We start from the raw sequence: 12,159 nt of genomic DNA, 5'->3' as shown, positions 1-12,159 counted from the left end.
TGTCCAACATGGGTGTTGATTTGATGTTTTGAATGTAAATTAATTTTTAATATAATATAAAAAATAAAAAATATGTATTTGATTTTATATTTTTTTGGAAAAAAAAATAAAATTGAAAGAGTAGTGAAGTTTGGAGAAAATCCCCCAAACAAATACACACTAAGTGGAAATTTCTTAAATTATAATACACCCCCCGTCCCGTAAAAAGAACACCGTTTGTTTTTTGCACGTAGATTTTTAAATATTAGTATTATATTAATTTGTAGTAAAAAAGAAAAAAATACCCCTATTAGTATGGTGTGTTATAAAAGTGGTGGCATTTGTGTAATATATTGTAAATTGTAAGGGTATTTATTATGTTAGGTAGGTACTACCGTTACTAAGTTAAGAAATTATACCTTGTTTTAAGACGGATAAAAATAGAAAATAGTATCTTTTTTGTGGGACGGACGGAATACATAAAATAAAATAAAAAATACTCCATTTATCCAACAAGAAAGTATATACAATTAGTTTTGTTTTATTGAATTTAATATTAAAAATATTCTTATATTTGTATAATTTATTATACAATTGTTAATATATTTGTATTATAAAATACTAACAGAAGTATTGTTATCTTTTTTTTCTTTTATTTGTACTATATTTTAATATAATATTAAAAAATTAACACAAAAAAATAATTGTATATTTTCTAACTTGAACCGAGAAAATATTAATTTATCAAAGTTTTTACTAAATTAAATTGTGTGACGATTATGTGCGAATTAGAGTATAAAAACAATAAAATTCTATCAAATTTGCTACAGTTATTTATTTATTTATTATAGAAAAAAAATATATATTTAAAGATATTTAATTTATAATATATTGTCAAATTCATATTTACGAAAATAAAAAATAAATATTATTGGGAATTTAACGGAGTTTCAATTTTCTAAAATCCATATTATGCTTATTGATTATTTTAATTTTTTTTTCTGTATTAATATTGATTTAGGGTATGTTTTTTTAGCCGAATTTTCCTAAATTTTATTATTTGGACTCTGCATTTTTTTAAAATAATATATATTTTTTTATAAAATATCACATCAAACATTATTTTCGTACCAAATTCAAACTAATTCAAAATATTAAAAAAATAAAAATAAAAAAGTGGGAACCTGCGTATAAAAACCAGAACCAATTCCGACATACCCATAATATTCCTAAACCCATGCGTAGGGTAGGGCAGTGTGACGGTGACCATTACTTTTATAAAGAAATATAAATAATTATTAAATTCAAATGTCGGCATGTCTAAATAAATAAATTTATTTAAAATTTAAAATTCAAATACCAAATACTGCAATATTATTGTTACACTCCATTAGAAAGTTTAAAATATTCTAATTATGTTCGCTTGAGTGTAATTTGATGTTCTTTTTTTTTTTTTTTTTAAAGTAGTATAAATTTTAATTAGATTACATTAATATATAATATTAGTGTTACATTTTAAGTAAAAATATGTTTAAATAAATACTCCCTCCGTCTCGAAACTAAATATTCATTTGTTTTTTGCACGTAGTTTTAGAAATATTAATATTATATTGAGATATAGTAGGAATAAAGTAGAAATGACTAAAATAATCTTATTAGTATGTGTGATATAAATGTAATGATATTTGTGTAATATATTGTAAGTTGTAAGAGTATTTGTAATGTTAGGTAAATAGTACAGTTACTAAAAAATGAAATGAATACTTTGTTATGGGACAGACTAAAATGAAAAAACGATTACTTTGTAATGAGACGAAGAAAATATATATATTTTTTTTAAAAAAAATTACTATAGATTAATAAAAGTATCCATTTTTGGCCCTATTACTAAAAATATATTGTGATAAATTGAAATTTTAATTTTATTTCAAGCAATATTATAGTAGTTTGGATAAACTATTTTTTTAGTTTCGTATCTGATCCACTTTATCATTTTAGAACTTTAAGTGGATCCGGTTTGAAAATAGTCCTATAAATAAAAAAAAATTTCGCTAAAATGTTCCTTCGGTGCCGGAGTCGCCACACGGGCAACCGCTGCTGATATGGTGCTGACGCAGCTGACATTTTATCGCCACATAGATTCCACGTCAGCGACACATGATGTTTTTATTTTTTTTTTACAAAAATGTCTTTGTAAACTATTTTTTTAGTCCCGTGACATACTTTATCATTTTTAGGATATTTAAGTGGAACATGTTTCAAAATAGTCCTGCAAGTAAATTTTTTTTCCTTAAAATAGTCCTCCGATGTAGCATCAACGTGGCGATGACATATCAGCCGCGTCAGCGCCACATCAGCAACGGCTGCCAGCGTGGCGACTCCGGCACCGGAGGACTATTTTAGCGAAAATTTTTTACTTACGAGACTATTTTCAAACACGATTCACTTAAAGTTCTAAAATTATAAAGTGAATCAGATACGGACTAAAAAAACAATTTATCCTATTAGTTTTGGTTGCATTTCGAGCCATTACTAGAAATTTGAGGGGAAAAATAGAGAGAAATTTGAGGGGAAAAATAGAGATTATTTTCATGAAATAAAAAATATATCTATATTGCCATGATAACTATGATAATAAATATGCAATAGTTCTATTTTATAATTTGTGTTTGTCTTTAAATAATAGTTTTATAAATTTTTTATTTCCTTTTACAAATTATTATAGTATCAATATTTTTAAAAATTTCTGTGACTAAAATAAATTCGTTTATTCTTCGGACAAAGAGAGTATAAGTTTACATAATATTTATTTATTATTAATTTTTACTATTCAATACTCACGAGTATTTGTTATTATATTCAAATTATTATTTAAAAAAATAAATAAATGAATTATAAATAATTTCTATTACCTTCATTATATAATTTTTGTTTCTTTTTGTGTCTTCTTGATTTTAATATTTTTAAATATAAAATTAATTTTTAATATAATATTTAATATAAAAATAACAATAAATGTAATTTATATTTTTAGTGAAGTCGAGAGATTGATTGCTAAAGTTAAAAAATTTTAAAAAGATAAAAATCCTATTTTTCATAAATAAAATAGATGACATTAGTACTTCCTTTGTCCATCAATCACTATTTTGTTGGTTGTTGTTATAATTTATTTATAATAAATAATTTTATTTATTCATAATTTTATTATTTATATTTTAGTGAGTAATAACTAATTTATTAACGTACTATTTCTTTATTTACTCTATTGGTTTTTTATTAATATTTTAATAATTTTTTAAAAAAATATTTCATATTACTTTTTATTTATTTTATTTTAATATTAGAATATTATTTTTTATTTTATTTTATTTTTTTCAAATAAACCTACATAAATTTACCAATTGGAGAGTATATTTTTAAATTGAATTAATATTAAAGTCAAATTCTCTTCTTTTAATTTGAGTCTAATTTTTTATTATATAATTATCACAAATTTATATAAAAGTATATTATTTTTATAAAATATTACATTTAAATAATTAATATTCGAATATAAAAATTACAAACCTTTTTGTGCTTTTCTAATTTTTTTGTCCAATTAGCAATTATTTTCATTATTTATAAAAATAAATTACAAGTGGAAAAAAAAAAGTTATGTTGTTAATTTTATTTGGTTTATATGTAATAATTTGTAAAAATATAAAAATATATTTATATATATAAAGATATAATTAATTATTATTAAATTTAAAAATATTGGAGTGAGTTTGGTAAAAAAAAAAAAAATTGTTGCAGGTGTACTAAAATTCAAAATTGAATAAATAAAGCCTTAGGACATTGTGGTTATTGGCTGAGATTGTTACCTAAAATTGGATTAATTTTTGACCTAATATCTATAATTAAAATAAATTTAAAAAATATATATATTTTTAATAAAATATACTCAATATATTATTCTATAAAAACATAAAATTATATATAATATAAATTATTAGAAAATATATAAATAATTAATATATTAAATCATTTTTTAAAAAATAGTAAAAATGTTAAATATAAAAAAATAAAAATATTTTTTGAAAAATAAAAATGAAAAATCCCTAAAAAGGGAAGACAAAAAAGATAGTTATAATAATATTGAAATTAAATAAATGGGAAAGGCAGAGAAAGTGAGCATGGAAAGCGTGAGATGATGAGAACCGCATTGATCTTCGATTAATCTCCCTGTAATTCAATCCGTAAGCTTCTCTCCCACTCAAGAATTCCTGAAAGGTGACTAGATTAATCATTAATGGCTGAAGCGGCAGGGAAAGGAGTGGAAACCGAGGGGGTTTTGAAGATGAAGAAGGAGCTACAGAGAGCGGTGGAAGCCATTGTTGAGGAAGATGATGATGATTGCGACTTGGAGGCCACTGAGCGTGCAATTCGAACTCTGTGCGCTCTCAAGGACTTGAAATCGATGCAAAATCACCAACCATATCCGAAATTCGGGAGTCTGGGTTTCGCAGAACCCCCTCAGGAATTTAAGTGTCCACTTTCGGGGATTGTGATGGAATTTCCTGTTGTCGTCGCCTCTGGTCAGGTTGGAATCGCTTTATGCTCTTCAATTTCGATAGGTTGCTTGCTTGATTCTGTTTTTGCTGGTTGGTTAGTTTGTTGTTTGTTCGAATTTTAGGGTGAATTCGAATATGCTTCTGGTAGGTTCCAATTGGGGAATTTCTGTTGGTGTTGTTCGTCACTGTTCTTGTGACAAGTGTCGATTCGAATCGTTGTGCTTATTTGTTGATAATTTGAACAAACATTCATAATTACATTCATCTTAACTGCAATTCAATTGTAGAATATGTGAATCAGGAAGTAGTTGCTGTAATCTGCTGGAAATAAGTAATGAATATACTTTTGAGCTTGAATTTATGAAGGATTGTCTAACTCATTTCGAAGATTCAAATGAAATTAAGAGTTTCTTAATTATCATATTGATTTGGTGAGCATTCTTTTGATGTTATAGCTGGAATTCTGCAGACATTAGATGAGAAATCTATTCGAAGATGGCTAGAAACCGATCGATCATGCCCAATGACCAAGCAAGAGCTACCGCATTGTGACCTAATTCCAAATCTTTCAGTCAAGAAAATGATCATGGAATGGAACAAACTGCACAGTGCAGATACGCCGGCATCGATTGTTGATAAAAAAGAAGAACACACAACATATTCGAATGAAGAACATCTGATGGAATTGCTTCGAAGATTATCTTGTTCAACTGATAATCAAGATAGAGATGCAGTTGAACAGATACGGAAGCTGACATACAAATCCCCTTCTTTCCGAACCCTCTTTGGAAAGATCGAGGGTGCTATTCCATGTTTGATCCAAAGTGTTGGTATTAACCATGATCTGATGATGCAGGAAGATCTGCTTGCAATAATATTCAACATTTCTACCGATGAGGATGTTAGGAATAAGATAGTAGCAGATTGTGGAGCATCGGTGATTTCTTTTCTAATAACATCCTTGGGAAGTGAAAACAGCGTGGAAATGTCAAGGCACGCAGCTGCTGCACTGAATGAATTATCGAAGGTTGATTCATACAAAACCAAAATCGGCGAATCGGGTGTTTTCCCATCTCTATTTGAAGTTCTTCGATTCAGGGAGGGGAATCTTTTTTCCTCAAGGGATGCTGCTTTAGCGATTCTCAATTTATGCACTGTGATTCAGAACAGGGAACGGGCGATCTCTGACGGTGCTGTAATGCCCGTTTATGAAATGATCAAAGACCGGATACTCATTGACGAAATGCTCGACATTCTTGCAATGCTGTCGAGGCATCAAAAGGCCGTCGAGGATATGGAAGGGATAGGAATACTGCATTGCCTGTTTGATTTACTGAAAGAGAGTTCTACTACCGAGCAAAACAAGGAAAATTGTGTCGCGATTATCCACGCTATGTGTATGAGCAACCGGAGGAATCTTAGGAATGTAGATAGAATCGAGAACGGGTACGAGATTTTATCTCAGGTTGTGAGAACTGGAACGTCGAGGGCGAAGAGGAAAGCGACGGACATCCTTAATCGGCTGAGTAAGTTCGTATATTTGCACAGTGCTTGAGTAGAATATGTCGTAAGAACTTGTACATATTTATGCGTCATTCTTGACCTTGTGTGTTCAAAATAAAGGCATGTGTGTTCATCTTTGTTGGTGCATTCTTGTCGTTAGATTTAGATATTTCTTTATTTTTTATGATCAATAAATAATTTTATTATTTTTTTTCAAAATTTTTATCACTTGTTCTGATTTCCGGGAGATTTGATTCTTGAATTTAGAGTTAGTGAGTGTTTGTTTGGTACACAACACTGACATATTTATTTGTTCTTGAATTTGAATTTGAACTCCACTTGGGCATCGAACTATAGAGATTATGTCAAGATACTAACATATAATAGTATTTTATTGGTCACTAGAAGTATTCTATACATTTTTGCTTTTATATTAATGTATAATTATTTTTTGGGATATTTTGAAGTGAAATATATAAAAATAAAAAAAAAAAATTAAAAAAAAGGTACTTTCAATTCAAACTGAAAATGTACATATTATGGATGATTGTTAAATTTTAAAATTATACTCACTCTGTCCCATGTAATATGGGTGTATTACCGTAGATATATTTCCAAAAATAGAAAGAACAAGTTACGTGAGTGAGACGGATGAAAATAGGAACAAATTATGTGGAATGGAGGGAGTATTATATTAAAATAAATAATGAACCATTTTTCGTTTGTTGTTATATAATGGAATGTCACTATTATGATGAATTTTTTGATTAATGCCCCATGGTCTCCCATAAGACAATTATGATTTTTAAATTAATGCCCTAGTGGTTTCCCACTAGACAAAATTAGATCTCATATTTTTATTATGCATCAATGTTGTGTTTTTTTTTCATTTTATTTTATCACTTATTTTTATTATTTATTTTTTTTAAAAAAATATCAAATCAAATTATTATTATTATTTTATATTTTAAATTTAAAATATTGCATCAATATTTATTTATATTAAATTAAACAACTATTTAAATTTAATTTTTTATTATTTAAAAATCCAAACCCAAACCCACGAACAAACGCACTCCAATTTTTATTTATTTATTTTTTTTTTTATGTAAAATATTATCTACTTATATCATGTTAAATTTTTATTTTCAATTTAATTTTTTACTATCATCACTATCATCAAACTATGTCCAAACAAACTTGTAATTTGTTTGTTTAAAGTTGGAAAGTTTTCTATTAGTTAAAAATTAGTTTTTTTTTTTTTTATTCTCAATTTATTTTTTTAAATAATATTTTTATACCATATTTTGTAAATATATATTATATTGAACTAAATAATAATACTCTCTCCCATTTCGATTAATGATATTTTAATATTATAGTAAACTAGATCAAAAATTAAGTGAGTTATTATAAAAATTTTATTAAAAAATTAATAAAAAATAGTAAGATAGAAAAAAAAAAAAAAATAGTGCTAAATTAATAAATTTAATAGAAAAAAAAATAGAGAAAGAGGAATAATATTTTTTTATTTAAATTGAAAACAAACAAACCACCTGTTTATCCAAATAAAAAAATTACTAACAGAAGAAGACATCCATTGCTGTTTATCTCCAATTTTCCAGTTTGTTCTTCCGGTAAGTACACTTGTCGCTCTTCACTCCTTTCTTCGCGTCGCCAATCCTAATTCCCAAACTTATATTCTCTTTCTCAGATTCCCTGCATTTCATCAGATTCTTCCAGGTTTCCCTTCAATTTACAGGTTTGTCGGATTCTAATTTGTTTTGCAAGCCACTGGGAATTCATCAAAATTCTGCTTCGACTTTTTTTTTTTGTGTGTATGAAGAATGCGGCTTAATTAGATGTTGGATTCTTAGTGACACTCTGCGTGCCCTAAATCAGGTACTCTAGATTGTTCAAATGGGGTGGGGTGGGGTGAGGTGGAGCAGCTATTTTTGAACCATTTTTTTCATATATTTGTCCCCGTTTTAACCTGCCATTAAATGCAATTGAGGTTCATCTTAGATCTGGTAATTTATTTGCGAACTTAGGGTTTCACTGAAAAATGCTCGCAATATGAAAGCACGATGTTAAAGTGAAGAAATTCTTCTAATTAGTTCTAATTCTCTGTTGGCAATTGATATTTAAAATTAATTCATGTATGCATTGAGGCAATTGCAGTTAACAAATTGGAAATGTTTCAGAAAAAAAAAAAAAAAAAAAAAATTGGGGATCAAAATCCTTTTGTGGGCAGGTATTAGTGATTAAAGGTATCTGAAAACATTTCTATTTCCCATTGGAATAATTTGAACTTTTAGGTAATTGGATGCAGCAATATTTGTTGAATTGCTAATCAGTTTGATAAACTACTTCCAATTATTGCTTAATTTTGATCATCAAATTGGGCTATACTCTTTTATTTATGCATTTGGATTTTGGGAAATGATTTATTGATCTATCGTTAGCTGTTTTTTGGGATGGATGTTGCATTCTCTTTCTAGAATTTCTTTTTTATCTGAAAAAGTCACTATATCTTAGATCAATTTCTTTCTACTTGTTGAATTCCTGAGTTTCGAACGTTATTTGATAGTCTAAAGATTTATGATGTGTATTACTAGTGTTCTTGGGCAAAAACTACCTGCAATCTTACTTCTGTTTAGGTTTCCATGGCAGAACTCATTGAAGCTACTTCTTGAAATATTGGAAAGTTCTTGAGGTCTTTCTCGATTGAAGTATATCTGAGTGGAGTAGGCTACATTCGCATTGCATTTTCCGGTCGTAAGAGTAAACATGGTTGTTTTGGCGTATTCAGGGGTGTTTTACCACACAGAAATTAGTCTTTTCCAAAATAAACAACTTACTAACAATGTAAGATTCATACGAAGGGGGTCTGATATTATTAATGGGAGTCTAACAATGACTAGATCTTCGGTAGCATGGAACTCCCATTGCGTGAAATTACTAAAATCAGGGCAGTTAGGGCCAAGATTTCGGAATTTCTTACCACGAACAAGAAAGAAGCAGTCTTTTACCCATTCGATCGAAACAATTGCAGCTGAGGTGATGTTTTAAATCTTAGCCCTTAATTTTTTCATTGCCTGTTTCTTCAGTTTATGGGACAAATCTTCTGTAGGCTATAAAAAAAATTGACTACCCAAAGATGTTACGGCTCATTGTTCGTAATCATTCGACCTACGCCAAGAGCGCAGCAATCTTACTTACACTGACATTATTGATTGTTCCGAGAGCTGAAGCTGTGGATTCCTTAAAAATCGTAACCTGTTTGGTCAGGGAGTGCAGGTAGTGTGTTCCATTTACTTTCTTAACGATTTTGGAAGAATTAACATTGTAAGAGACAAATGTATCAACAGGTTGGAGCTTGCAAAGTGTGCTGCAAACCCGTCGTGTGCAGCTAACATTGCCTGTCTTCAGACATGCAATGATAGACCCGATGAAACCGAATGTCAGGTAAATCCCATTTGATTCGTAGTTTTAGTACAGGCAGTGAATATAACTATCTAGTTCGTCTTTTTTTTTTTAAAATAAAATTAGTGACGAGTGGTCCGTCTGTCTAACAGATAAAGTGCGGAGACTTGTTTGAAAATAGTGTTGTTGATGAATTCAATGAGTGTGCAGTCTCACGAAAGAAATGTGTGCCTCGTAAATCTGATGTAGGTGAATTTCCGGCACCCGATCCAGCTGTTCTCGTGCAGAATTTCGACATAAATGATTTCAACGGGAAGTGGTATATAACCAGTGGCCTTAATCCTACGTTCGACACCTTCGATTGCCAAGTACACGAATTCCATACAGAATCGAATAGATTAATTGGGAACTTGTCGTGGCGAATAAAGACACCCGATTCTGGGTTTTTCACCCGAACAGCTGTCCAGCGATTTGTGCAAGATCAAAACTATCCTGGCATTTTATACAATCATGACAACGAGTATCTTCACTACCAAGATGACTGGTACGTATGCCCCCCCGACATGTTTTTCCATTAAAAGATTTCTATAATTCGATTGCTAAAAATATTATGTATTCGAAATATTAGTTAAAGATTGAAAGATAACGCAGGGGATGCATATAAAGTAACATGACTTTTTCGTCTCTTTGATTGCTTTGTACTCAGTTTTATTTTTACATGATATTAGAATGAGTTATGAAGCTACTTGGCCATGAACTCGAACATGAGATGTCCGGGATCTGATATCATGTTAAATGGGCAAAATTACTCATAATTCACCTATGGTTTGAAAATTTTGTACCATTCTCTTTCATGATTTAGAAATTGCATGAAACTCGCTTTTTAGAAAATATTGCACATAATCCTTTTTGTGTTAGGATTTTTGTGCAATATTTTTCAAAATACGATGGAATCTTGCACAATATTTAGGTGATTATGTGCAATATTTTTTAGTAGAATGGTACAGACATTCCAAATCATAGAGTTATAAACTATTTTGCTTATTAAAAGCTTAAGTTTAAAGGGACATGTATCATTACTTAATTACTTAAATCTCATTTTTCTTTTTTGTTCATATACAAAATGTTTTGATTTCCTTTATTAATAAAAAATTATACAGCCTTCATTCTATAAAAAGGGAACCATTTGTCGCTTACGCCATTGTATTGACATTAAAAATATCTTTATAATTTTTTATTAATAAAGGAAATCAAAACATTTTGTATATATCATACAAAATGTTTTGATTTCCTTTATTAATAAAAGTTTATACAGCCTCCATTCTATAAAAGGGAACCATTTGTCGCTTACGCCATTGTATTAACATTAAAAATATCTTTATATTTGTATAATTTACTCTATAAATATTATTGTATTTATATTATAATAGACTAATAAAGGTATTTTTGTCTTTTTTTTTTTTGCTTTTGTATTGATATAATAATTAATATTCAAAGATCTATACAAAAAAAAATCCATGGTACTCTTCTTACGGGAACGGAGGTAGTACTATTTCTTTGTATTTTTATTACTATAAAAAGCAAAAAATATAAGCTAATATTAAAACTTGTGCCTAAAAGTTTGAGCACAATTTTAGGTGTTGAAGGGAGTATATAGTCAACCAACATACATGTTACTTACTCCTCCATGTCGAATCTATTGTTCGCATGCATTTGGCAACACGATTTTTCGACTAATACTTGGAAGTCGATTTGGGCAGGTACATTATTTCATCAAAGGTCGAAAACCAACCGGACGATTACATCTTCGTGTACTACCGGGGCAGAAACGACGCATGGGATGGATACGGAGGAGCAGTGGTCTACACAAGAAGTCCGGTTTTGCCCGAAAGCATCGTGCCCCGACTAGAAAAGGCCGCGAAAAGCATCGGCCGGGATTTCAACAAGTTCATCCGGACAGACAATACTTGCGGGCCGGAACCTCCCCTGGCGGAGAGATTGGAGAGGGCGGTGGAGGAGGGGGAGGAGGTGGTGGCGAAAGAAGTGGAGGAGGTGAAGAAGAAGGAGATGACATTGTTGGAGAGATTGGGAGATGGATTGAAAGAGTTGATTAAGGACAGAGATTATTTTCTGAGGGAATTGAGCAGAGAAGAGATGGAGATACTGAATGGCCTCAAAATGGAAGCTTCTGAGATTGAAAAGGTGTTTGGCAAAGCCATACCTTTGAGGAAGATAAGATAGATAGATAGATAGATAGATATATGTTTTGTATTGCATTGTGGTAATTATTTTGAATTCATTAGTAGCCATTGGATGAAATTTATTTAGATTTAATGGTTATAATTTGAAGGAAAAAAAATTGTGGATGATTTTTGTTTTTGTTTTTTAATATTATATAAAGATGAAATATATAAATTTAAAGAACACCTGTGCCTTCTAAAAATTCTTCAAAAACATAATGCAATACATGATTGTCGTCATCGGAGCATCCAACTACCAATTCATTTGCACTGCTTTCATTTTCTATTCATTTAGACGACGAGGATGACGATGGAGAATCCTAGTTAAATATAAAGGATAATGGGTTTTAAACTCCACTAGAAAATTCACATTTAAGGGGCATAAAAAAGACTGAACTGAAAAAAGAAAGATCGATGAAATTTTACATTTTGATATTGAAACCATAAAAATAATACAT

General features: G+C 29.4%; 2 protein-coding genes across 10 annotated transcripts; both read left to right on the top strand.

Annotated features, from left to right (window-relative positions):
• Positions 1-4,137: 4,137 nt before the first annotated feature.
• Positions 4,138-6,256, top strand: LOC127244739 (U-box domain-containing protein 9-like). Of its 2 annotated transcripts, XM_051265220.1 has the most exons (3): positions 4,138-4,217; positions 4,287-4,561; positions 5,002-6,256. In XM_051265220.1, the coding sequence occupies exons 2-3, from the start codon at positions 4,319-4,321 to the stop codon at positions 6,085-6,087; spliced, it is 1,329 nt and encodes a 442-aa protein (XP_051121177.1). In that variant the 5' UTR covers positions 4,138-4,217; positions 4,287-4,318; the 3' UTR covers positions 6,088-6,256. The 2 variants fall into 2 exon arrangements, with proteins under 2 accessions (XP_051121177.1, XP_051121176.1); XM_051265219.1 differs by having other exon boundaries at positions 4,145-4,561; positions 5,002-6,255.
• A 1,371-nt stretch (positions 6,257-7,627) lies between these two features.
• LOC127245146 (violaxanthin de-epoxidase, chloroplastic-like) lies at positions 7,628-11,844 on the top strand. 8 transcript variants are annotated; one of them, XM_051265878.1, is made up of 7 exons: positions 7,628-7,672; positions 7,750-7,797; positions 8,709-9,095; positions 9,169-9,335; positions 9,407-9,503; positions 9,614-10,005; positions 11,222-11,844. In XM_051265878.1, exons 3-7 carry the CDS (start codon positions 8,826-8,828, stop codon positions 11,700-11,702), a joined length of 1,407 nt encoding a protein of 468 aa, XP_051121835.1. In that variant the 5' UTR covers positions 7,628-7,672; positions 7,750-7,797; positions 8,709-8,825; the 3' UTR covers positions 11,703-11,844. The 8 variants fall into 8 exon arrangements, with proteins under 8 accessions (XP_051121835.1, XP_051121832.1, XP_051121830.1 ...); XM_051265875.1 differs by having other exon boundaries at positions 7,640-7,672; positions 8,696-9,095; XM_051265881.1 differs by lacking the exon at positions 7,628-7,672 and adding an exon at positions 7,882-7,937 and having other exon boundaries at positions 7,683-7,797.
• Positions 11,845-12,159: the final 315 nt, after the last annotated feature.

The sequence above is a fragment of the Andrographis paniculata genome, unplaced genomic scaffold (genome assembly GCF_009805555.1).
Source record: "Andrographis paniculata isolate CXL003 unplaced genomic scaffold, ASM980555v1 Contig21END, whole genome shotgun sequence".
NCBI classification, from domain to species: domain Eukaryota; kingdom Viridiplantae; phylum Streptophyta; class Magnoliopsida; order Lamiales; family Acanthaceae; genus Andrographis; species Andrographis paniculata.
Note: the sequence above shows the minus strand (reverse complement) of the source record. Positions and strands in the feature narration are given on the sequence as shown.

Excerpts from the sequence above, each read along its gene's own strand:
- LOC127244739 (XM_051265219.1), top strand. The coding sequence starts at position 4,271 with ATGGCTGAAGCGGCAGGGAAAGGAGTGGAAACCGAGGGGGTTTTGAAG. Across the intron at positions 4,562-5,001 it reads TTGTCGTCGCCTCTGGTCAG|ACATTAGATGAGAAATCTAT; the intron begins GTTGGAATCGCT and ends GGAATTCTGCAG.
- LOC127245146 (XM_051265878.1), top strand. The coding sequence starts at position 8,826 with ATGGTTGTTTTGGCGTATTCAGGGGTGTTTTACCACACAGAAATTAGT. Across the intron at positions 9,336-9,406 it reads TGTTTGGTCAGGGAGTGCAG|GTTGGAGCTTGCAAAGTGTG; the intron begins GTAGTGTGTTCC and ends ATGTATCAACAG. Across the intron at positions 9,504-9,613 it reads CCGATGAAACCGAATGTCAG|ATAAAGTGCGGAGACTTGTT; the intron begins GTAAATCCCATT and ends TCTGTCTAACAG.